At 44.3% G+C, this 25,471-nt stretch overlaps 1 protein-coding gene across 3 annotated transcripts in view; it reads right to left on the bottom strand.

The window, feature by feature from the left end:
• LOC118772094 (CCR4-NOT transcription complex subunit 4-like) overlaps window positions 1-24,494 on the bottom strand; it is a 32,689-nt gene extending 8,195 nt beyond the window's left edge. For 2 of the 3 annotated variants that reach the window (XM_036520350.1, XM_036520352.1), the window contains exons 1-11: window positions 24,281-24,494; window positions 12,440-12,645; window positions 10,577-10,774; window positions 8,220-8,306; window positions 7,805-7,906; window positions 7,286-7,411; window positions 7,029-7,153; window positions 5,879-6,088; window positions 4,715-4,772; window positions 4,015-4,270; window positions 3,093-3,569 (exon numbers count right to left, since the gene is read on the bottom strand). In XM_036520350.1, the coding sequence (XP_036376243.1) occupies window positions 3,093-3,569; window positions 4,015-4,270; window positions 4,715-4,772; window positions 5,879-6,088; window positions 7,029-7,153; window positions 7,286-7,411; window positions 7,805-7,906; window positions 8,220-8,306; window positions 10,577-10,774; window positions 12,440-12,613 (1,813 nt within the window). In that variant the 5' untranslated portion in view covers window positions 12,614-12,645; window positions 24,281-24,494. Of the gene's footprint in view, window positions 1-3,092; window positions 3,570-4,014; window positions 4,271-4,714; window positions 4,773-5,878; window positions 6,089-7,028; window positions 7,154-7,285; window positions 7,412-7,804; window positions 7,907-8,219; window positions 8,307-10,576; window positions 10,775-12,439; window positions 12,646-23,939; window positions 24,009-24,280 lie in introns of those variants that run through there. The other variant, XM_036520351.1, reaches the window with a different exon arrangement.
• Between the last annotated feature and the right edge of the window lie 977 nt (window positions 24,495-25,471).

Below are 25,471 nucleotides of genomic sequence, written 5' to 3'. Positions count from 1 at the left end.
TTCCACACACCTGTGGCTCAAAGAATATTTTCCCTGCCCTGCATTTCACCATGGATGCCTTGGGTCTCTATGAACTGCATTTCCCATCATAAATTTTCTGGTTAAGGTTGTCAAGTGTTGTTTGTCCTTCCAAGACACCAATAGCATTTATATCTTTATAATATTTGACAATATCTGAGTTACAACTACCTAAATTCACAAACACATGAGCAACCGGCACTCTCATTAAAGGAAGGGACTCAAGGCTTGCTGCAAAACAAACAAAAAGCTGTTGAACCAAGCTATGTCCTCAAACCATAATGTGTGCCTAACACTGGATACATTTTCATAAAGGATGCCTTGCAGCTTGACTAAGAGGAGATATAATAACCTTTTACTATAACATACAGCAAGACAATGAAAGATTTATAAGGGATAGCAGTTAATATTAACATCAATGCCGTAGGGTTCCGAGACCTTGGGAATGGAGGAGATATAGGCTATGTGACTACACTAGCCAATTTGCTTCATTTACCATTCCAGCTGAGCCAAGGATCCTACTTTGTAACACAATTTCAGAAATAAATCAAAAGACTTTCAGTTAGTTAGTAGTTAAGTCAGTGCAAGCCATGAATCTTTTTCCTGTTTGTATACAATCTTGAAAATAATTCTGTTTAGAAGTCGTCTCTGAGGAGACAGTAATAAAAATGGAAATGGAGATTATGAGACATAATTAGTGCTCGTGAGAAGATCGGGACCTTATAAACCACACACAGAGGAACCCGCTCCTTGGAAGAGGACCGCAGCTGTAATTTCAAGGATGTCGTTTCCCGTTATGAAATGATAATCTCTACCTCAGAAGAGCTGTGCACGACGTTGGGCGAGGAGACAAGCGGTTTTGTTCGAGACAGATGAATGTGGCGGACAGTGCTGAACGGCATTAGCGTTTACAGTTTCAATCAGCCGAAGCAGAGCGTGCTCCTTCCCTGTTCCATACTGTTCAGAGTCAACCTCCTTCCCACCTCTCTTTAGAGCCATAACACTGCAGAGAAAATTCTCCTGATGGGGGAGTGAGGCTTCATGGACCACAAACCTGGCAGAGCTATCATGAGCCATCAGTGAGTCACTGATCTGAACCAATCGTGGTGCTCTGCGGTGGAAAGTCAGTGATTGACAGGGGAGCTCCACCCATGATGAGGTCCATAAAGAATCGCTCTTCCACCGCTATTAACTCATGAATGTCGAGAAGCGACCAAGGGTGCCTTCACCGCTCTATGACGACAGCTCCATATACATGAGTTTCAACCTGTCTGTAAGCTCAGACTGCTAAACAATGTAGGGCTGTTCTACTACCTCTGTGTAAACTATGCTTTTTGTGAAAAAGACTGCTTTATTCCTGTAACTGTAGATGCTTCTGAAATTAGGTAATTACTTCAACCAAAGCAGGCAATAGCTAATTGCCGTAGAGATACCATTTCACAGGCTGAATACTTGCAACAGAAGCAGCTGATGTTTTCAAATGTCAATAACATGACTAAAAAATAAAATGCTCCACTCACAGAGGGCAAATCTATCCCTGATTGACCTGTAGAGCCAGCACCTGCATTTCATAATTTAACAGGAAATGCATTTCCCAAAGACTGACACTGTGAAATGGGTTATGCAAGCCAGATTAGCTGCAAAACATGTTGTGTATAGAACATAAGAGATGAATGTTAAATCATTGATGCATTACCACATTACCCAGCTACCCATTTACAGAAATGTGTATACACTACAGATAAGGTTCCATCATCAATTTAACAATACCTATAGAATAAGTGAAGAAAAATTTACAGGGAGTATGTCTAATCAACAGCAATGGTTATATCGTGCTGCCACCTTGTGATCATAAAGTAAACTGCATCTTATTAACAACAAAATGCACGTAATTCAATATTCACTGAACATGACATCCATACATGATTGGGGCTGCAGCAATCAAACATAATTCTTATGTTGTACCTTCTTCTAAATAATTGTTCTATATACGTATTCTATCAAACAGTAATCCTATATGTAGTTAATACTATCATTGTAAATGCTATTATTGTGCTTGTCTGATTCTTACAATAATCAGACAATTGTGAAGACAGCATACAGAGAAGCATTTTACACAGTGACTAAGGGCTGCAGACCTCTTTCGACTCGGACTACACGGAGAAGGCTGTCAATCAAAGGTCACTTGGGTTACACATGCGCCCCAGGATTCACACGTGGATTTACTTGAACTGATGTAACCTGATTCATCTGAAGTGAGCAGAGAATCTGGGCAATAAGCCTTAATGCCTGGATGAAATGGAATCCAAGAACACGAAGAGCTGCCAGTGGAGAGAACACTAAATTTGAGAAGATGGAACTATCTACCAAACTTGTTTTGACTAAGTCGATAACTGCTGATAACTTTCTCAATTTGGATCCAAACCAAAGAGCTCAAAGCATTTTCTTATGCTTGAACTGAGCTGAACAGAAATGAAAACAGTTGAGAGGTCAATTCCTTAAGAAAGCAATTATCATGCCATGGTAATTCGCAGAAGCTTGAAATGCTGACCACAACACTTAACCTAATATATCTGCCCATTCAAAACATTACGGACATTTTCCTTTTTATAGATATTCTGTGAGCGGGTACTTCATTTGTGAATGCTGCGATGGTTTAGACTGCAAATTCAGTGTGCACCACCACTTCCTCACCTACAATCAATACGGGAGTTTACTTCGATCTTACAGACATCGATTTGCAGAAAATAAATAGATAAATAGATAAACTTTTCTGGGAATCAGGCTGTAAGACATTCTGCCAAACATCACACTCTATGAACATCTCGACCAGTGAAATCAGTTTTGTTCCCTATCGCTGCAGAAATGGCTCTACTTACTCCTGCACGAGCGGAATCACAGAGCATGCAATATCCATGGAAATGTAGTCAGTGGAACAGAGGGCACTGCCTTTTGCAGGGTGGGACAAAAGAAACCAACAGAATTCCATTTCTATACCCCTCCCCTCCTCCCAATTCCATTTCCCCAGGTGACCACACACCCCTCCAAGCGGAGTGCCAGAGAGCCCATCTTACCTGTGATGGGAATTCCTCCCAGCCCCATACTGTGCTGTGCCGACAAACTCAAGTCCAAGAAATTGCTATTTGAGGTGGCATTCGCCGTGTGGTTCAAGTGCATGAGGTTATTGCGCGTGGGCACGCCCATCCAGGGGTAGCGGGCGTGCTGGCTGGGGAAGCTGAAGGAGCTGTAGACGGCCCGGTGCTGGAACTGAGAGAAGCGCTGGGGCAGGCCCGAGTTGGGGAAGTGGGCGTTGGTGGGAGGGGGCCCTCCCCTGGGGACCCCCTTGGTGGGCAGGCCGTGCAGGGGGCTGTGGAGGGCGCCGGGCGAGAGGGGCGAGGGGTCCTGCACGGAGAGCTCCTTCTCGATCAGGTCAGCCAGCGCCTTGCGAGTGATGTCGAAGGGGTCAAAGCCGAGGTCGTCCTCCTGCTGCTTCGAGGAGCCAAAGCCGAACGCCGCCTGCCAGTCTGTGGATGATGACACGGGTATGGTATCTGGGGAAGGGAAACAGATAGAGGCATTACACACCTCTGGCCAGAAGGCTTTATATTGTATTTACATTATATTTATATACAAACTGTCACAGAATCTTGAAGTACTTTAACCAAATAATCTCTTCAGAAAGAAACCAGTGCACACAGGTAAACTTCCTTAACTGGTAATAGAGGGAATTAAACTGGCCAATTATAACAGGTCAAAATAATCTCCTTTCTACAAATATTTTGACTCCAGGCAAAGTATGCATTTCCAGAAATGAGAAAATAATGGAATGCATTGTAGATTTGCCTTAAAACTGCAATTTTTACATTTTCTGTTTTGCCCTTGGCCAAGGTGGCCTCACATGGGGTCTATGTGATGCAAGGTAATGAAGACATCATCCAAGTTGAGTGTAAAGGCAAAGACAAACTCCAAAGAGGAGTGAGCTCCTTAGAGCCTCACCTGATGTGAAGAGGCTCTGTGGCTCGGGGGCGGTGGGCCAGTCCGAGTTGACCTGTGGGGAGCTGGGGAAAGGCGCCAGGCCGCTGGGGATGGGGTTGGGGTGCCGGAAGTTGCTGTTGTCGGAGAAGAGCGACTGGGACTCGGCCGCGGCCCCTTCGAAGGGGGAGCGGGCCGTGAGGTCTGACACGCTGATCGGGACGACCAGGGCGGGCTTGGTGAGGCCTGGAGGGGGTGAGGGGGAGTCCCGACCGGCGATCTACAGAGAGGGAGACTGTCAGTGATGTCGGGGAAGATGCCTTTTGCTGGGGATGATGGTGAGCCAGACCATTTAAAATGGCACCTCAAAGGAAATCTAATCAAGAAAGGACTCACGAGATGCAGCTTCCTTTGTGCTTTGCATTTCAGTGTAGACTGTATCACGCCATTTCACTCTCTGCCCAATCGGCATGCCAAGAAAAGCCTTTGATAATGTGTGATGTGTGTGTGTGTGTGTGTGTGTGTGTGTGTGTGTGTGTGTGTGTGTGTGTCTGTACACATATGTAGACACTCAAACACCTTGCAAAAGATGCATCTCAACAAATTTCATATTCCAATCAAGCTGTTGATGCAACTGCAAACAATGGTAAAAAAAACACAACTGTTGGAACAGACAAATAAACGGCCAGTTTCTGTGGTTAAAATGACAATGAGATTCTCTCACCTGTTGTAAATTCTCACCATTCCCTATACTTATTGATTCTGGAGGTTTGTCAGTGGGGCTGAAAAGAAACAGAATACAGATAGAAAATAAAATGAAGGCCTTCAAGTGTGACCGCTATCCATCAGAGAGGAGGATCATGGCAGTCGAACAGCGGTGTATGGGGGGAGCTTGGTACTACACTAGAGGGAGAACCAGTCTCAAGAGCTCTTTTTATGATACTGGTATGTTCTCATCTTGGAAAGAAACCCTTATGAAAGAAACCCTTCAAGTATATACCTGCTAGTACTTTACCACAACACCCGCAAGCCTTAATTTGATCACTTCAGGTTGAATTCAAAACCGAATTAGGTTCATAAAAAATAAATTATTAGCCAACATGTAGCTACTCAACATGTAAGACAGTCTTAGTAACAGTACTTGAATCCTCAAATCCTTCAGCTTAGAAAAATTGATTTATTGCATCGTGGTCATTACTGTTCCACACCTGAGTGAAATATCAGTGAAGTGACCATCTGCCTCTGTGGCTGTTACATTTTAAAATGCCACATGGCATTGATGAATACAGAAAGGACTGGGAGTAGAAATGCATTTGACATCCAGTGACTGAAACAGGTTAGCCAATCAAAATATATTTTTGGCCCAATACTCCAAGTGCAATGTAATCACAACTGACTTATGGCGAGGAGAGTAGTCTTTCCAGTCTTTTTAGAAGAGTGCAGTCTTTCACAGCTACAAAGGGAGGTATGGATTCTGTTACTCATCAAATATCATTATTGCTATTCATCAAATATACGTTTACATTAATCAAAAAAATTCCTCAGAAACAAATACCCTCACATGTTACCAATGACAGTATATCCATTATTTCACTTTTTACACTTACATTGAATATTTTTTCTTAACAGCCTTTTAAAGAATATTAACAGACAAGAATATGGAAGTTCAGACTCACGACAGAGATACTGGTCAGAAATTGAACACAGCAGCACAAATAGGTTAGGACAAACACATAAGAAATGCGTGGTCAGTCATTGTGTGTGGTGGCATTTGCCAGGCAAACACACACAGCAATACAACGATAACACTAGACAAGACAACACTTCACTTCCTGTGGAAACAGGAGGCAGCAGTGGTGGGTGAATTTTCTGGTGTCTGATTGGGTACCTGGCAGGGTCGCAGTTGGAGGAGAAGGGGGAGAGTGCGGTGACTGGCCCCAGCCCCAGCTCCGAGTCGGGCCCGTCCGGGGTCATGTGCTCTGAGTCTGAGGACCCGTCCAGGAGAGGCGGTGTCTTGAGGTGCTCTGAAGCCAGCCCATTGGCTGTTTTGCCGGAGCTCTGTAACGACGGCCACGCCTCTTTGCTGTTGCTATTGGGTCTGTGACGGGGGAACACATGGATGAGAGGGAAGAGGGTAACAGGAAGGATGAGTGAATGAAGCAAAATAATGGGCAGAGCTATCACATTTTTATGCCTCTAAAGCATAACTGTTTAGACTCTAGACTACTTCGTATCAGACAATGATTGGCAGGTGATCTAAGCTCCACCTGCAATGAAGTTTCATGAGGCCCCACCACCACCACAGGGTCACAGGGTTTTACTCTTATGGCCGACATGTTTGTAGGACAGAAGATGTGACCAGGGTTCTTGAGCGATAGCCTGAATTCCCCTCCCATTTCCAAATCTGAGCTCGTGAAACTGAAAGCTACAGGCTGGTGTCGACAGGCCGTGCTCTATCGCTTATAAATCTCTCACTTCGCCCTCTTTCACCCACTGAGGTGATATTGCTTTGGTGCAGAAACCCCAGGTGACTTCTGAGGACTTATTCATTTGCCATTCCTTGGCTCCCGCTGTTCAAATAAGAGAGTGGAAGGTGCAAAGACATAAATGTCACAGTATTATTACACTTTATGAACCTGAATTCTGTCCCCGCACCTACTGCATGCACACACATTCTTGGTCTCACATTTTATGCTCAATGCTCCAGTGAGGCCTGTCTGAAGAACACATCCATACTGAACACAAACAGCAATATCATGCTATTGCTACTGATTCCCTGCTTAAGGCAGAGGTTTGGATGCAATCCTGATGTCTGCATTGAAGCAGGCATGGAAGTGATTGCAGTTCTCTTGCCTGAAGTACACGTCTCTGAATCTCGTCAAGCTGTCTGCAGTGAAACAGGTATGGCTGTGGTTTAGGTAATCTGTTTAGGGTTGGCACAGGTGGTTGCAGCAATGCTGACTGCATTAAAGCAGGTATGTCTGTGGGTATGGCTACAGGTAAGTAGTGCGTTACATAGGAGAGGAGAGCTGGGGCACCTTTGTGAAGAGCCTGATTTGCCCTTTGTCTTCTCCCCTCCCCCGGCTGAGGTCTGTAAGAAGTTGGGGTTCATTTTGTAGAGCTCCTGTAGCAGCTTCTGTTCATATTCCTGGTGCTTCCCCGCCTGCACAGACAGACAGAGATAGACAGGCAGACAGAGGAATGAGAAGCAGAGCTGGAAGCTCTGTAACAGGTGATTTTTAGGGTGGACGGGTCCCCGTTACAGCTGAAGGATCATTGAATGAAGGACTCATACCTGCATCTCTTCTTTTGTGAAACTAGCCGCCTCGTCCCCCAGCTCATGTAGGTACATACAGTCCGGTTTTGGACACTGCATGCTTTTTAGAAAGTAGCTGCAGTATTTTGTTGTACCTAAAGAGGCCTGGGACAGAAGAGAACATGTGCATTAGAAGCCAAGTGGCCAGCGAACGGAAGCCAGGGCAGCCAATTCAGTATCAACAGAGGGAGGCCAAGAGGATCGATATAAGACTATTCAATTCACAAGATGTGTTGAGGACCATAGTAGTAATAACATCCCTTACTATGTTACATCATCTTAATACTTTCAGTATGCCTCAGAATGGCAGAATGCCGAACACATTCAATTCCCTTCCCATACCTTCTGCTGCAGGAATTTTAGTCAATTCATTTTCTCATCCAAAATCGAACTGAATTATGTGAGGTGATGAACTTCCAGTCAGCTGCACGGAAAGCCGTTGGGCCTTTCCTCAGTCAGAGCCAGTACTGGCAAACCCACCCAACCTCTGAGGCTCACCTTAAGTGTTCTACCATCAACGACTACATTGTTGACACATTGTATAGCTCTGAGGGCATCTTCGGATCGAATATAAGTGACGTAGGCACTGGCACTAGGACCCTGTGGACGAGAACATCGTTAGACGGACCAGGCATCGGGGTATTCCAAACTCCCAAAACTAAACACATCTGTCAACAACCTAAACAATCACCCTGTCAGACAAAGACAGTCGTTTATAAAAAATGATACAGTACATATTCACATTACAGATAATATTTGATGCATAGGCTCGAACATCAATAACAATGACTTTCCATTTGTTCATGTAATATGTATAACGGTGCAACACCGTATGACTTGGACCGTAGGGCTATGGGTATGGGCTTAGAAAATTCACTTTTATTAATTTCCATAACAACATGGCCTCCTTTACCTGTGACCCAGCATATGATGTGCTGTTGTTGATGACCACTTTGTGGATTTTCCCAAACTTCCCGAAATATTCTGGCCTCTTTAGAACCTGGGCAGGGTGGACAGGGGAGAGGACAGGGGTCAGGCGCTATCCCACGGCCCCATTTTTTTGGGGCGACACATACTAAAGTGAGGCTTAAGAAGATATTAATAGCAAGAGAAAATTGAGTCCTTCCTCCAGACCTAATTTTGTATGGATGCTTATCCGTAAAACTTGAAAATGTGATTATCAGATCTAAGGCGACTTCAGCAGGGGCAGTAAAATTAGGAGCTCAGCATTGCACCCTGGGAGGTTACAACATTAATGGCAAACAAAAAGGAAAAACAAATTCCATTAAAATGAAATACTGACAATGGACAATAGCTACTGAGTTCTAATAAGATCTAGATTTTTGAAAAGATGCTGGAACATATTGCTTTAAGAAAATAAAAACGCCAACATGTACGTTTTTCACTCTGACCGTTTGTGCAAGATTAAATTCACATAATAGGAAAGACAACAGAATGCAGATATTTCCACATATTGTTCATACATTTCCATCAAGAAGAAAGTGGCCAAATACTGTATATGGTGCAAAGAAATGCCCTCACATGATTCTAATCACTTTTCCCATGATCCGGCAAGAATCACCACTGAAGTAATGAGGACAGTATTAAAAAAAAAAAAAAAAAAAGCTGGCAATCCATCTCCAAAAACAAAAACAGCTCACTGCAATATAGTACAGAAGGCTCAGTATGAGCGTGTGGACAGGGAAAGAAACTGTTTGTCTGAGCGCTAGCCTGCTTGGCTGGCCGCTGCGGTTTGACTGGGCCGTGCTTTTGAGATTCTGGTCACTCTGATGTGGCGGAAGCCCGGACACTTCTCAGCGGCCTTTGTTCGGCCGAGGCCTTCGAACGGCGAAAATGGAGCGGTTTAAAGAAAAGCAGCCATTTCCGCAGGAGGCAAGACCAGCGCCTACAGCGAGGTCCAAGACGATCCCCGTTACATAACAAGCGAGCAAACACAAAACAAGCCAACCACATGAGCACAAAATTTTAAAAAAATCACGCCTGTATGTGCACCTCTGGCAAAACCAAAAGCAGCACCAAAAGTGCTCACGTGGCCAGATTAAATATGCTTTCAGGGCTTGGTGCTCTAATCCAATTTGCTGCTTGCAAAACACCAAACAAAGCAGTATTTTTTTTTTTTTGGTAAAGAGATGAAAAATTACTTTTGTACACTCTTTTGTTTTTTTTTTTGTTGTGGTGAACAACGCCATTTCTGATGATAGTTGTGCTGAGGGCGCTAAGATGTCAGAGTGCCGTGGTTGTTTTTCGTGGGCGAGCGCTGAACTGGCAGCCTGTTCTAATGCTGGCAGGCCATTCTGTTCCACCTCATTCAGCTACTTGAAATCTTCAAGAGGAAAGCCAATTTTCTTTGGAAGTTTGGCAGGAAAACACTTTTTTTTGTAGCTCATTTTGTTGATGTACAGATTCTGCTGAATTCAAAGCCCCAGCAAAAAAAGGTGAAAGCACACAATTGTTACAAGCAGTTGGTTATGTTCTTCAAATCTAGTCAAAATAAAGTAAAATGTTTGTTGCAACTGCCGTACATCACACCAGAGTACATCCCCTGATGTACAATCTCTGACAATGCTTTGTTTATACCACTTCCAAAAGACGTCTCACAATGACTTAAAAAGGAACAATGAGGACTTTAGCACAATTAACACCTTTCATAAACTTGTCTTCATAAACTAAAGAGAACAAAAATTTGTTGCGATGTGAATACATATAAAAACATGCTGTTATTTTTGTGTGAATTTCTCTAGGAATTGAACTTATCAAATACTTTCAGTTCTGATCAAAGGAACGCTGAAGGAAAGCTTGGGAATCCCTCTGGTTCAAGAGGTCCAATCACAAAATTCCCTACAGAATTCTTGAACAAATATCCCTTAGCAGAAACCCTTATATAGGGCTATACCCCATTTTGGTTTGTTTTAAGAAATAATGAAGTGGGTGTTGATGGGAAATGAAGTCCAGATGTGGTTTAAATGTAAACTCATAACCTGTGACTCACCTCCAATTCACTGTTAAAGTCCTGAACTGAGCCTAGTTTTCCAAATGCAGGGCACACGGTTTAATTCACTGAAACTGAGCCTGTGATCATGCTTAAATGCTTAAGTGACAGACCCTGAGGTCTAAATGGTATGTGTGAAAGAGTGAGTGAGCGACTGAATAAGCGTGTGTGTGAGTGAATGTGTATGTGTGCATGTGCATGAGTAGGTAAGCATGTATGCACATGTATGTACGTGTGTGTGGGTGTGTGCGGGGCCTCACCTCGGGGTCGGCCAGCCTCTGTGACAGCCCCACCACGAACACCAGGTTCCTCTGCACCACGCGCACGCTGGCCAGGTGCTTGCGGTTCTCCGTCATCTTCTGTTTACGCTCGTTCTGCTTCTGCTTCTTCTCGTTCTTTATCCTCTGCAGCTCTTCCTGGGACAGGGGTTTGTACACCGCGGGGTCCTCTGGGTAAGGCTGTCAGCAGGGGGGATGAGGGGGTACTGTGTTAGGCCCCGGCTAAAAAGCACCCCAACCCCAAGACCCTTCAACATTACAGCACAGCTAGACTGTATCTCTGTTCTAAGAACCATGCAGCCAGCTGGAAGTCAAGACAGTGGTGGCTGTAGGGAAGGATCCCTTTCCTCCTGGAAGGTCATAAGTTTGAGTTGTAATAATAATGACAATAATACATTTTTGTTAAATTTCTGTTACATATTTGTTAAACGCCATTCAAGGCGATACGCAGTGTGAACAACAACAACTATTATGAATACAAAGAGCCAACAACCGGAGATGAAACAAGGAATTACAAAGCAGTACATACTGCACTAAACCCCGAGGAGAAAGTTATTGCACATAATGAAGAATTCTGCTACACCCCATTGAACATAATCAAAAAAAATCAAAAGTTCTGACTTCAAAATTGTTTCTGTCAAACGTGGTGCTTGTACTTTGATTAGCAGTAGGAGCCCCGGGGTACCTCGTATGATGTAACAGCCGTACAGCATTCGCTTAAAATGCTGTCTAACCGAGCCTGGGATATTCAAAATGCTTATCTCGGCTGTCAATGTTTACATTGGAATATCTAGAATCGGCTATTTAATATAGCTTCGTAAACAAAGGCAATTAATCTTTTCCTGCTGTGTCAACCAGAGATGCCAGAAAGCCTCTATTACTGATCTGTTAAAGTGGTGAACTAGAAAAGCAATTGCCCTCGAGGAAGTGTTGCCATTTCAGAAACACTGCCTTCCATCTTACGGCTGACAGCGGCCTTGTTACAATGAAAGAATTAAGACGCTGCCCTGATGTCTGGCCTTCTACAGCTCATGAGGGTTCACTGATTTTATAAAACCTTCCCCATCATTTCAAGAAGTCAACTTATAAATGTATCAATCTGTGCATATAATAGGTATTATTTATTATGGATCAGTAAATTGATCAATCAACTAATGTATCAGGGAGGTGGCAGCACAGAAAAACATTTTACAAACAGGCAATCCAAATTGGCTGAAAAGAAGGGAAAATCATTCTAAATTATAAAAAAAAGTCTCATATTTCTGTGTAGTTTAGTCTCTGACACCAGTTGCCTTCTCAAGAGGCTTGTGCACAAACTCATTGTTCCCCAACAGGCCAACGTCCGCCAGTTTTTCTGATTAGTCTGTAATTGAGCGTGTAAATGGCTTCCCGGGGGCACATCACACTAAACAAAATGCCCTGACCAAAGCAGAGAGGCAACACTCCAATGCAGTAGGGGGCAGTGAAGCGGTTATACCTCTGCTGGAGTCTGACCACAGAGGAAGGTGCGATCAGGCGCTGCGAATAGCTGTAAACGTCAGCCAGACGTGTGGCTGACAGCCAGGTGCGCTTCAGTGTTTGCCTGGATACTTGAGCTGGTGTTTCAGGTGTAAATCAGTTGACAATTGAAAGGTGAGACCAGTCTGATGCTCACTGTCTGGGACTGGAAAACAGCATCCCCATCTGTTTTGTTCTCCTAGTTCTGCTACACATACGTCACCACTGAACAGTACCGTAAGTCTGCAGTGCACTGAACGTAGGTGCTCTATTCTATTGCCTTCTATTCTGCTGTGCTCCATCTCCTGGTCACATGCAGGTGACGGGTGACGGTGACGGGGGCGGTACCTTCCGGCAGGCGGGGCACAGCCCGTTCTCGTCTGTGCGGATTCGGTGCCAGCAGAAGCGGCAGATCTGGTAGCCGCAGGTGCAGGGGAAGAAGTTGATGTCGTCGATCTCCAGGGGCTCCATGCAGAGGGGGCACTCCATGGGGTCGTCCTTCAGGTCGGGGCTGCGGGACATCCTACGGCACGGCGAACGAGGAGCTGGCAGGGCTGAGGGGCGGAGGGCGGAGGGCAGAGAGATTTAGGCTATAGCATCACACCTTGATGCGTTTCCCAGGTGCACAAGATGGAGGTGCACTTTACAATAAATTTAAACATACTAGTGCAGCTGACAAAGGTACTTCAGGAATTTCTGTGAAACAACTCATGTGTGTAGTGTGTAACAACTGTTCATAATAACTCCATAGCGACTAATGTGGAATGGTTTGTATAAGTCTAATAAAATACCTTTGCTCCCTATTAGATACCATGTTGTTTAGCAGTGCTATCACACATTCATTCCTAAAGCAATTACAATTTTGTTCATATAGCAGTAAGAACAATTTAATTAAATTGGTAACCCAACCCCACAATCTCTGAGGCACTAAACCTGCATTAACATTTCCAAATACACAGTTGGATCAATTTCAGGGGAACCACTGTTGCTTTAGTCATTACCATTTAAAGATGCACAGAAATACAGAAAATTTCACATTAGCTTGCAACATCCAGAGCTGTTGCAATTTCAGTATGATCCCACTAGGTACTAGGAACAAGGCACAAATCCAACATGGCCGCTGAAACAAGCTCAGCTCTCCTCACCAGAGAGAAAGATCAGTGCCCACACTGATGGGAAAGTACTCCCTGGCGGGAAAATGACCAGTCAGAACCAGGCAGCAGAGAGAGCACTTTGCAGTGTGAGGGAGTGTAACTGCATGGGGTAAAACAGAATCCCGGAGTGAACTGATCTGAAAGGGTGACTTGAAAGGAAGAGTCCTGTAGCTGTACCTGCAGGGTCCCTGGTCTCTCTCTTACAGATGATCAAGAGCTGCTATCCAGTTCTCCTCTCAGGGCTCCTGGACCTGGGGCTTCAGCAGACTGCACCCTTGGACAAGGCTCCCAGAATGCACTTTAAAAGTCTGCTGAAGAACTGGGACTCCATTATAGAAGTGAATTGGGGGGAAAAAAATAACCCCAAAGCCCGATGTGATGCATTCATCAAAAACCACAGCGGGGAAAGTGGTCTGATGAAAGTCTCCAGGAACACAGGGTAGGCCTCATATTTATGGATTTATTCATGCCATTCTGCAGGCATAGCCCACTGGCTTTAGCAACAATTCCCTTCTCCTCTACCTTTTCTTTTTGTGGCCTTCGCCTGAATGCATCCAATTGCCAGCGCTCTATGTGGCTCGGGTTATGTGTGCGTGTCAGGAGCAGGGGTGATTGCGGAGGGTCTGGAGCCACGCAGCCCGGTGGTGGCTAGATGGCTTTAAGACCTGGATGATGCGCCTCAGTGGATGCGAATCCTATTTATATTAAAAATCCATATTTATATTAAAAAATGTCACGCTGTGATTTTGAAGCACCTGAGACAAAAGGCCTGCAATCGAGTGCCACAAAGCCCGACGCCCTCCTGTGGCACCTGGCGTGACGTACCCAACGACCACACACGCCCACCGGTAATTTTAGTCACGGATCCTGCTTTATAAATAATCTGCCATCTTTACAGGCTGATTAATTCCTGTCACACTTGCTGAATCACTCAGACCTGTTGCAGTTTCTCTGGTTCATCAGGCATCCATTCAGTCATTTACTCGCTCTGTCTGAAGGAAGGGAAACATACCATGACTGCAGGAAGCTCTGACTCACTGAATTATTAGGCAAAAATGTGTCTTCAGATCTGACCTTTGATTTGGGGAGAGAATGGGCCATTCACAGTCCTTCACTTTGACGCCCGAGTGGCCACTTGGGTAACGGATGAAGGAAACAGCTAATATCCCCCCAATGTCTATTTTCGTCTCCACGGATGTGACAAATGTTGTAGTAAACAACATTAGCAAAAAGCGAAGTGATGCAACAAGGTGTGCCTTGTTTATCAAAAATATATTATCATATTCGAAAGGTGACCCAGCGGGAAACAGGTTCACTCATTTCATGATCGCTTCTTTGATTAGTAAATGAAGACAAATCACACATACTGTCTGCAGTTTTTATGCTGTGCACGCCAGTTCATGTTACCAGTTTTACAAAACACAGGCACAAGCCAAGGGTATCAAATGCAATCTCTGTAATTATGAAAGGACAACAGAAGCAGACATAGCCGAATTACACCTGTGACTGGCTGAATAGCAAGTCAAAATATTAAATAATGTAACATTAACATTGGAAAATTACAATCAGCAATCAAGTCAGTTACTCCCCAGCACAATCCCAGTGATAGGAGTGCAAAATATAATGACAAGAACATACAGCATAGTATTTGCCTGTACTCTAGACTGAAGCTATCACAATGTCAGACCTGGTCGTGAACCATCCTGGAGCCTCTGACTCTACCACAAATTCCTTCAAGCTTAACCCAAACATTTATCACTCTCTGTGTGAAGCATTACTTTCTTGTGACGGTGTGAAAATGACTTGTGTCTAATTTTCACCTGTGTCCCTTCTCACCTATGCAGGGCTCACGGAGCTTGAAATAGCATCCACCATCCACCTAATTAATCCCTTAGAAAAAACTTAATATGCAAATCCTTCCCTAGCCTCTGGCTGCCTGAGGCCGCATTCAAAAACAGCTATTTTTTTGTATCCACTGATTCAATAATCATCCACAAACTGACTGTGAGGGATCCCAGCTGTGGTAGCATACCAGTAGCATGGGGATGAGGATGGGGGATGGGGGGAGTCAGGTATCTGAAAATGCAGCCCTTCCTATTCCCACTGAGTTGAGAGGGGACAGGCACAGGGACTGTCCCACAGACAGGGGTGTCGTGCTGCCATCATCCCTCCTTGCATGGGGACCGCTGTGGGAGGGAGGGCGCCGGCTAAAAATACCCTGCCCCCCTGCCCAGCTTGAGGAGGGAGGCGGAGCCAGTCCCAGTTCTCTCTTTAAAGGGAAGAGGAGTCGCGACGGGACGGGTCACCGGCCCCTCCCCCTGCCCTCCCGGCCTACATTTCGGGTTATCAGCCTTTCCACGCGCCAGCAAAAAAGCCGGTGGAGCCAAGTTTGACCTGCAGTGGACCATATTTAGGGCAGGCCTGTGTGAAACAAGCTACTGGAGGACGAGGCTAATTCAGATCTGCTCTGAGCATTATAATAGTGCACTGAATGCTCACTCATACACAGCACAGTACCACCGGACAGTGGGATTATAATAATGCTTATGAGGGAGGTCTCCCATTCGTTCACGGTGTACGTTGACATGGCCACTGGCCACCAGCCAATGGGAGCCACGTGAGGCCCTGGCTGTCTATGACAAATAGTTTGGCTGAGGTGAACCGAAATCCGCTGTGCGCTCCCAAAAGACGACGCCGCTGTGAAATCAAAAGCAAAAAGCTCAGACAGGGTGTGTGTGGATCACCTGCTACCCGCGGCTGCACCATCATCAACTCCATACTCACTCCTCACCACTGTGTCACAACAGTACCTCACACACTGTCAGTCACGCTAGATAGAAGAGCTCCTCCATGACGACGAAGATAATAAAAATAAAAATTACGACGACAACAACAATGTTGGAAGTGCGCAAACAAAGAGAATGAAGAGCTCACACAAAATCAACATTAAGCAGCAAATCAGTGGCAGAGCCACTCAGAGCAGAGCGTATCACAGGCATGGTCTGCTTTAGAAATAGGGGTGACCATCTGCAATGAGAGGCAGTGTACACAACAGAGAGTAATAAATCCCACTGAACTTTGGCCATGACATCTTACCAGGAGCCTGCGGGATGGAGGGAGCGCATATTACATTGTGGAAAAACACCTGGTTCGTTGTCCTACCTCTTATTCAAACCTACATATCAGGAGAGTCACTAGCGCTGTGTGCGCAGGTGAACACTGGACCGATACCTATACTGATTGGTGTCAATACACAGCATATAACACTCTCATTAACACTGCCACGAGTTACCACCACCTACAGAATATACTCTTGCAACATGTTGTTCAAACACCCTAAGAGGTCCCTTATTAACCTTACTTTGTACAGTTGTAGCATTCTGACATTGGACATTGTACCCCACGCAAATGTTTTTGCCATGAGGCAAGGCACCCACACCACAAAGTGCCACCAGCCAATGAATGAGCACTGGTCAGGTTTCTTAACCTCAACGTACCTTTGCACCAGCACAGCACCTGAGGACAATATCGAAAACAAATCCTCACCCAGTACGACCTCGGAAGCTGATGTTACTGGTTGAAAAATCAATGACATCATGGTAAATTATATAACTGCTCTGACAGATACCAGTGCAAAAAGTGTTGCTTCCCCCCCCCCCCCCCCCCCCCCCCACAGGATTTTGTCTTCCTTCATCCACTCAGATGAAAAGCTCTGTCTGGTAATACAGCCAGTGTCATCAACTTGAGAAAGATGGTTGGACTGCAGGCTCATAGTCAGGAATTCTCAATCCTACAAAGATTTGACATTTATTACAAAACATTTAAAGTTTAGATTTCTGATCAGACTTTGACCAGAGGTCTTTGTAGTAGCTTTTATGTCCCTGCAGTTAGTACTACTTGGGCAACTTATTGTGCTACTAGAGTATATAGAGCTACCATAGCATCATATTTCCTACAGTGATTTCATCACTAAAGGCAACTCAACCCTGGTGCCGGAGAGTCACAGGATATACACATTTTCTCTTCACACAAACACATAAACACACCCCCATCTCCACGTGGTTCCTCCCATTTCCCCATTTCCCACACAGTGAGGATCTAACCACGGGCCACTCTAAAACTGGTGTCATGGAGGGCACTTACTAAAGAGGTGATATGGACATGCCATCTCCAGGTTGACACAGGTACCTGTTCTCGAAGACAGATGCCATAGTGGGTGCAAGAACTTGAGCGCTGCTTGCTGGAAACCTGGATAGTCTCTGTCCTCAGGTAAAGGACACGTCTGAAATATTGCAAACTGCTCATGCAAGACACAGGGCCATGAAAGAAAGGCAGCTGTAATTTTAAGTGATGAGGCTTTGTGAGGCTTTGCTCATTTACGTGCCTTCCAGATTCGGATCCATGCTCGACTTCAGTAACAGACCGCAGCAGGACAAATCTGCTGGTGTGCTGGCTAACTTCAAGAAAACATCAACTTGACTTTCTCACAGATTCTGCCTTGTGGACTATTATGCTAAATAATTTTTGGCGGCAGTGCCAGGAGTCAGACCAAGCAACTGAATAAAAGAGTGCACAAATAGTGTCAAATCAGCAAATATTAAGGAACAAGCGTAAGAAACGGTCAATTAAACTCTGCTAAATTCAGATTTAAAGGGCACCTTTATCAGAGCAGTTCTATGAGAAAATAAGACCCTGTAAAATCATCCTAATAAGGGCACAGACGTGGCATATTCCAGGTACATCCAGCTTAAAATGCTTGCTTTTTCAAGCCAATGGAAAGAAAATTCCATGCCCTGAGCACAGCCTTTATGCAGTATATTAAATGTAGGATAGACTGCTAGACCAAATTCCCTATTAAAGGAATAATGGAGGAATAATCATATTTAATTTGGACCTCTTTGGCCTATATCAGAGAGTTACAACAGGGAAAGGAAAACTTTCAAGTGCAAGTATGTAACCAAGCAGCATCATTCTTGGCTAATGATTTATTGACCACTATGTCTTGTGTGGATGTCGGTCAGGGCCTAAAGTCTAAATACAACCTGGGTGGGATTTCAGGGGAATAAAACACAAAGCGTTGCTCCTTGGTTCCAAAAGGGCAAGTGTCGGTGAGCTCTACGTGCTGTTGTTAGTCAGGCAGCCCTGAATGTGCCTGCATGCGTTTGCAGGCGTTTGTTGCCCTAACCGCGTCAGGCACGCGGCGAAGTGACGGCGAGCGCTTCAGTGAACCGGAAAGGTCGGGCGGAGAGCCGCAGACGCTCCACGCACGCGTTTCTTTACGGCCTCCCGGAATATGATGACTCAGCGCAGGCACAGGAGCTTGCGCGGGGGGCCATAACAATCCCTACTGGCTTCTTCCATTTAATCTTTCTGCCACTTCCGCTCCCATCATGTTTCTGTTAGACTGCAGCTCCAGCACAGCAGTATCCCCATAGAGTCCCAGCTAGCGCTATTGCTACACAAGACGCATTCTGCACAAGATAATTACACTTAAATACCACTTACTCAAAGTCAGAAGTCCACAAAATAAAAAAAGGACACCATTTCACAAACCTGGAGAATCTGTTCAATCCAAGCACAATGCACTCACACTTTTAAGCACTGTCCTTTGCCCCATAAGCCAGGAATTACATTTAGAAAGTACTGTTTACTTTTGTAACATTTTCTTGCAGTTTGGTCTCACAGCAAAGCTCTTGAATTCACCTGTATGAGGTTTTGTATCTGTATGTACACTCTGTGTGTAGGGCCTGCCAAAGTGCTGCGTTTGACACAGAGGGACCATCCACCATGAAATGTCTCAAGCGGTAGTGTCTGAATATAGGACTCAGATAGTTTGGGCAAGTTCAACTGAGAGACAGAAGACTAATATACATGAGTTCACTGACGGCTCATAGCAAATATTAATAGCCTTCATCTGCATACACAGCAGGTAATATGGCTCCCCATGACCTAGTGTGACACTGTGGTATTCCAGAGATGAAGAACACTGTCTGACAAACCTCTGAGCTTCTTTAACAGAGGCTCAACATATGCTGGTTCTCACTAGAACAACAAACCGAAATTGCAATTCCCCAAGTGTAATGAGCTCAACTCTGAATGAGCTATTTTCAGCTATCTGCCTTCCTGCATCAAACTAAGGTCACAGGACATCACAAATAAAATACAGTGCCTACGGAGATGCTAATCAGCTAGATCAATTCTCACACAATTAATGTACTCACTCTCAGTAATGTGCTCTGCTACACTGTGAGTACTCCTACTGCTCGACTTATTGATTGGTTGATGGATTGGTCGACACAAGGCATCATACAGTAGCTTACTGGAGGTATGAGCACTTGGTCACTGAAACTGAACAAACGCCTGTGCAGAATCAAGGTTTCAGAGACAATGTAAATAAACAGGAGCAAAACCTGCACTGTGTTAAAATCTAAGAGGTGAAATATTGAAAAACTTACATAGCTGCTTTCCAATAAGCTTAACTGAATACACAGGATGGCCCAAGAATGAAGGATCCATCAAATAACCCATTCACAAGGCAGTGTGCAGCAGAATCTACTCAGGGCCTTGCCACCATGAGCCAATGGATGAAGTCCATCTTACAGTGGCCTTTTATGATGTCATCACATTCTGAAATTACTCCTACCCACAGATGTGTCAGTGCAGTTCCATCTGATTTAATCAGAGTGTGGCATTCCAAAAACTAGAAAAAATACAAAATGCTACACAAAAACAGTTACACCCATTGCTGGTTCATAACATGATTCAGCATGACATTCCCTGACCTGTGACCACAAGGTCGACCGGGAGGTAGTGATGCTTCACAGAGAAAACAAATGGCTGGTCATGCTGGGAAGGGCCAGTGATGTGGGCCGACTCAAATGCCAGGGCGTAAAGGTCACTGCCCACTTCCAGGTGTAGATAACGGCCATGACTGGCCCTTGTGTTGCAAGGTGCGCTCTGCTGTGACTGGACATTTTCTTCCAGGGTTTGACCAAGGCTACCACAAAACCTTGTCATGCTTCATACTTTCCTGGCAGAAATGAAGACAAGAGGGTGCAGTCTTGAAAACAGCTCCTGAAGAAGGAGTGGGTGGACAAAATCGGAGTTACATCACTGTAAAACCACCATTACATTCAAGGAGTTCAATTTGATGTCTCACTTTTTAAACCAACCATTTAAACACACCGTACTGCATAATGTTAAGTATGAGGACACACAGCCTTACGGCTTACTGTTACACTTGCAGTGTGGTCTATGCTAAGGTCACCAAGCAGTTGATCTCCCATTCAAATAATGGCTTCTATTAAACAAACAGAAAACTCAGAATAAGCAGTAAGAAACTCACATGCCTCAACGCCCTTGAATGACCACAACTGCCCGCCACTGAGATATAGGTTGTACTGTTCAGGAAGGGCTTTAGTGTACCAATGGAAATCACCACAAGTCGATCATGTGGTGCTCACCACGGATAAGCACTGCATGCCATCTCTAATGGAGTGACTACAGGTAAGCCCATTCATTTTAGGTTGGGCTCTGTTCTGGTAAAGGCTGCTGTTGGAGGTGGGAGACAGTGAATTTTGATTGAGCCGAAAGACAAGAGAAACAAGACTGGTGCAAACGAGAAACCATGTTGGGGGGGCATGGGGACTATGAATGCGTCATGCTCCGTCATGACCCCGTTCAGGAACCGCCGCGTCCCATTTTGGTTGTCATCGTCCAAAAAAGGGACTTCACTGTCCTGGAAAGACTTCAAGGAACAGCGACCAGAATAATTCTGACAGTACAAGCCGCGTCCTACTTTGGATTGCTTGAAAGGTCCAAAATCTCGGTCCCTTGGAAGATGGACAGATTCTGATTTGATCTGGGCCATATTGAAAGACAAAAATACGCAGGGTCAGGTTTACCAAAACCACATGACCACAGAGAGAGCAAGTCTGCTGCCTTGAAAACAAATTCAGAATCAAAATCAACAGGTGAACAAACCACTACACTGCTATCAAAGTCATTAACTCAAGCATTTGCCATGAGCTTCACCAATCAATATGCCAAGTGAACTTGTCTGGCTGCAAACACAAATTGACTTCAGGAGCAACAGCAAGCAAGGCAGCTACATATAGGGAGAGCGGGACATGTAGGACCTGCTTTTACAGATAATACTTGATCCTACAGACTGCATTACGTTTGCCCAGCAGACATTCTTCTCTAGAGCAACTTGAATATAGCTTACAATTTTCATATGCTGTCCTTTTACACAGTGGGATGTTTACTGAGGCAATTCAGGTTAAGAACCTTGCCCAAGGGTACAACAGCAGTGGCCACCCAGGGAACAGAACCGGCAACCCTTTGGGTTAAAAGTTCTGCTCTGATCCACACACTGACATCCTTTCTCACAATTGCACCTCAAGACCAGAGGCTTGCCTTGCATGGTTTCAACAGGCAGAGCTTGACAAAAACCCTTCCTATGAACTGAAGTCAAAAACCTTTCTATTATGATCACTTCCACAGTGATGTCAAGTGTCACAACATGTTAATAAACTCTGAGCCAAGTTTAAAAAAAATAACTACAGCAATATACATGAAAGCTGTTCTTGTAATAGAATACTTTGCAATAGTGTTTCACAAGACAAGCCTAGTTGGCAGTTTATTACAATAAAGGGTGCTTCTGTGCACCTGGTGGCCACCTGTAAACTACAGAGTTGGAACCCCTGGGAATGGTGCCAGGTATCATATCAACCACCCCTGGCAATGACAAGACAACACAAAATAACATCTCGAGCACAAAAACATCTGACAGTGCATTGCTCTCCCCCAAAGACCATTTTGTGGTCATTTTACAGCTGTGGAATTTTCCTGTGTACTTAACTGGGCTGCTAGGCTGCATTGGGCTGCCAATTTTGTAAGGCTGGCAAGTCACCCACGCACACATGACAAAGCAGTTGACAAGCATGGCTTCTCTGTCAAATCCACTTTGCACCTTTTGTCACAACATCAATTACCATTTCAGACAGGTTTTTTTTTTTTTACCATTTCAGACTGTTACCTAAATCCTGTTTATCAAATTATTCAGAACTTGCAGTCTGCACCTACTCATGTGTGGAGTTTGCTTGTCTATAGGCAAAGATGACATTTGTCCTAGCAACAGGAATTCACAGTCAAGCAAAAGCATGATCGTCTACGGCCTAATTTCACTAGCATGTTCTGACCTGGAAACATAATTCTGATTTGTCTGTTTCAAAACAAGAGTTGCCACTTTCTCCACAAAACAATTTTCCTCTAGGGCCTAAGGCATGAAATGACATTATTGTCAATTAGAACTTAATGACACAAAACACTGAACACATAAATTGGTGTACAGGTAATAAACAAAAACATAAGTATTTCTATTGATTTCAATGCAGCCTTTCATTGGCCTAGGGAAGATATAAATACAAGGGCCTTAACACATAGTCAGATCATGGCCCAAGCATTACTACAGTATTACCATGTGACACGGCGAGGTAAGCACGGTGTGACAGCTAAACATTTTTACCGGAGACACGGTGACGTACTTCATAATTCGTATATGAAAAGGTTAAAAAATGAGGAAGTCATAGAGTAATTAGAAGACTATTTTTGTCCTGCTTTAAATAAATACTGGTAAACCTTTGTGTTATGTTATGTTGTATGCTTGTTATGTTGTACGAGTAAAATCATGAGATTCGTCCGCGGTCATATGAGAGCCATGCGTGTAGTTTTTAGCTAGGCATCTGTATCTCTGAAAATATGCTCCAACATCTCAAAAGCTGAACCCGCACTTTAGGTTAATGTAATTTACACTGCTATAGTTAGCTTCATAAATACCTAATGTTTTAAATGGACAAGCTTATCCTGCAAAGTAGCCGTTTCACATACCATGCGTTATTACAGCTGAATAGGCAGCTACTTATGGACCGAAGCTCAACGGCACAGCCCCACGTGGGAATTAAACCCGCAACCTTCTGTTCGTAAGCCAGTAACCGCTACGCCTCCCTATCACTTCAAGGAGGAAGAGGAAACGCTGAATTACCTAGCCAGCTAGCTCAGTCACTATTATTAGTCAGACTAGCTAAATACTAGCGTCATGAAACCTGACAACACGCTGTGGCTAAGGACACAGCTAGTTAGTTTGCTATATGGAAAGTAAAGGGTTTGAAAGTAGGCTATTTGTTATACAGATATACGACAACGCACCAAGCTAGTTAGCTGTCCATGTTAAGTCAACTTCAATCACGCCTGCGGCCAAATGAGTATGCTAGGCAGCTATATAACGTTATGTGGATAGCTATCTGGAAGCTATCTTATTTCGACACATTTGGAGGGACTGCAACGGGTGGGGGTGGTATAGGTAGCTAGCTAACGCTAGCTAACTAGCCTGCTAACAAGCTGACAAAATCACTTCAGTGGCTATTTTAACAGTTCAGCTTGGCAGCTGTCTTTATATCTCGTCTTTTTCGACAAACGTAAGCGACTGTCGGTTTTCACACAAGCCAGCTAGCTACACAATCCAAGCCCACGCTATACAGATGTTTTGTGCTCAAACCAAATGAAAAAGCCGGTCAAGTGCATAGATGATACAAACACGTCGACAGACCGTAACCCAACAGTTATTCACATGGCAGGTATTCACATTTCATCTAAACTGATGTAACTAACTAAATAGCAGGCTGAAAACCTACCAAGGGCGCTGCTTACATACACCGTGGACTGAAAAGCAGAAAGTGATAGTCAGCTGGTTCTTGCTAGCCAGCGATAGCTAATGCAAGGCGGTCTGCACTCGCAGCAGTGCGGCCTGTACCGCCCCGGCAAAGCCTGCGACTCTCCCTCCAAGCGGCTCCACCACCAGACACAGGCGCTTCGACTCAATCTCCCTTTGGCTTTCCTTGCCGCCACAACTGGGAGCCTTGATGAAAGGGTGGGGTAGTTTGTGAGAGATGGATCTGTACATATACACGCGTAGACACCCCTGTGATCTGACTTTATAATGCTGGTCTATGGCGATAGTTTGTGGGATACTCACCCTGTCTCTATTGCTGGGAATCCTCTCCAAGGGATATTCACACCAAAGGGGGGCGGGGAATGGTTATCTTTCAAAACTGCCCAGGTTTTGTGTAAGCAGGCACCTTGAATTCTTTCTGCGTTTATTTTTCAGCTGTGATTTGATTTGTTGCGAAAATGCCTTGCCTTTTCTTTCAGCCTCTCAGTGTGTAGCAGCGGCACCTTCTAGCCACCATCTTACAGTACATTGAAATAGGGAGGAGGGATGGGGCAACCATTCACAGCGCACTGAGTGTGCGCAGACGATCGTGCCGAAATGGGTTATGGGTAATGTGGTTTAAGATGTTATCTCTAACGATCTTGGTTTAACAACAATGATAACCGCTTTTGAACGCTATACAATAAATGTAGATTGCATCCACACTGAGATTATAATTTATTTAATGTCGCCTTTGAGATTTACTCAATGGACACCTCGCTTTGTAAAAGTCGTAGAAGTCCGGCCTTTTTATATACTACTAATCCCATGACGCTCTCGTAAAATGAATTGTAGCTGCTCTGGGAAGCACGGTGGGAAAACTAAAATGATGACGTACATGTTGCAAGACGTTTGGGAAACATAGTCCAAGAATTATCTTTCATACCCAGGTTCCGATTAGTTGAGGAACAAGGAGGAGATGACAACTGGATTTTAAATCTGGGATCAAAGCCCGCTACAAACAAAGCTGAATGTTAAACTGAAACGTGTTTTATTGTTATCATTATGCTTCATGTTTGTGAATTTAATCATTCAATCAAAATGCATTTGTTATGGGCTATATTCTTTACAGTTATCATGTGACAGAGCGCTAGACAGAATACATTTTCTAGAAACGGGAGAGGGTGTGGATACGGGATATGGATCTTTGGATAAATCTGTCCTTGCATATGAACCTCTTTGTCCATATACAGCTTTATTCTATTGATAAAACCTTTTTAACGCTGTTAAGTGTGAGCTCACAGCATTAGAACTCGTGTTAATACGAATTATCAAAACGTTTAATTGCACACATAGTTTAGTATATACTGTGTACGTATTAACACCCACTTAAAAATATGTGGAAGAAAGTGGCTATTTCTCAGATGTAAACAAGTGTGACACAGCTAGAAAAGAAAATGCATTACCAGACTGATCATCAAAACAGCGGACTGATTAAAAATATTATCATCCAGT

The sequence above is a fragment of the Megalops cyprinoides genome, chromosome 25 (genome assembly GCF_013368585.1).
Source record: "Megalops cyprinoides isolate fMegCyp1 chromosome 25, fMegCyp1.pri, whole genome shotgun sequence".
Classification (NCBI taxonomy): Eukaryota; Metazoa; Chordata; class Actinopteri; order Elopiformes; family Megalopidae; genus Megalops; species Megalops cyprinoides.
Note: the sequence above shows the minus strand (reverse complement) of the source record. Positions and strands in the feature narration are given on the sequence as shown.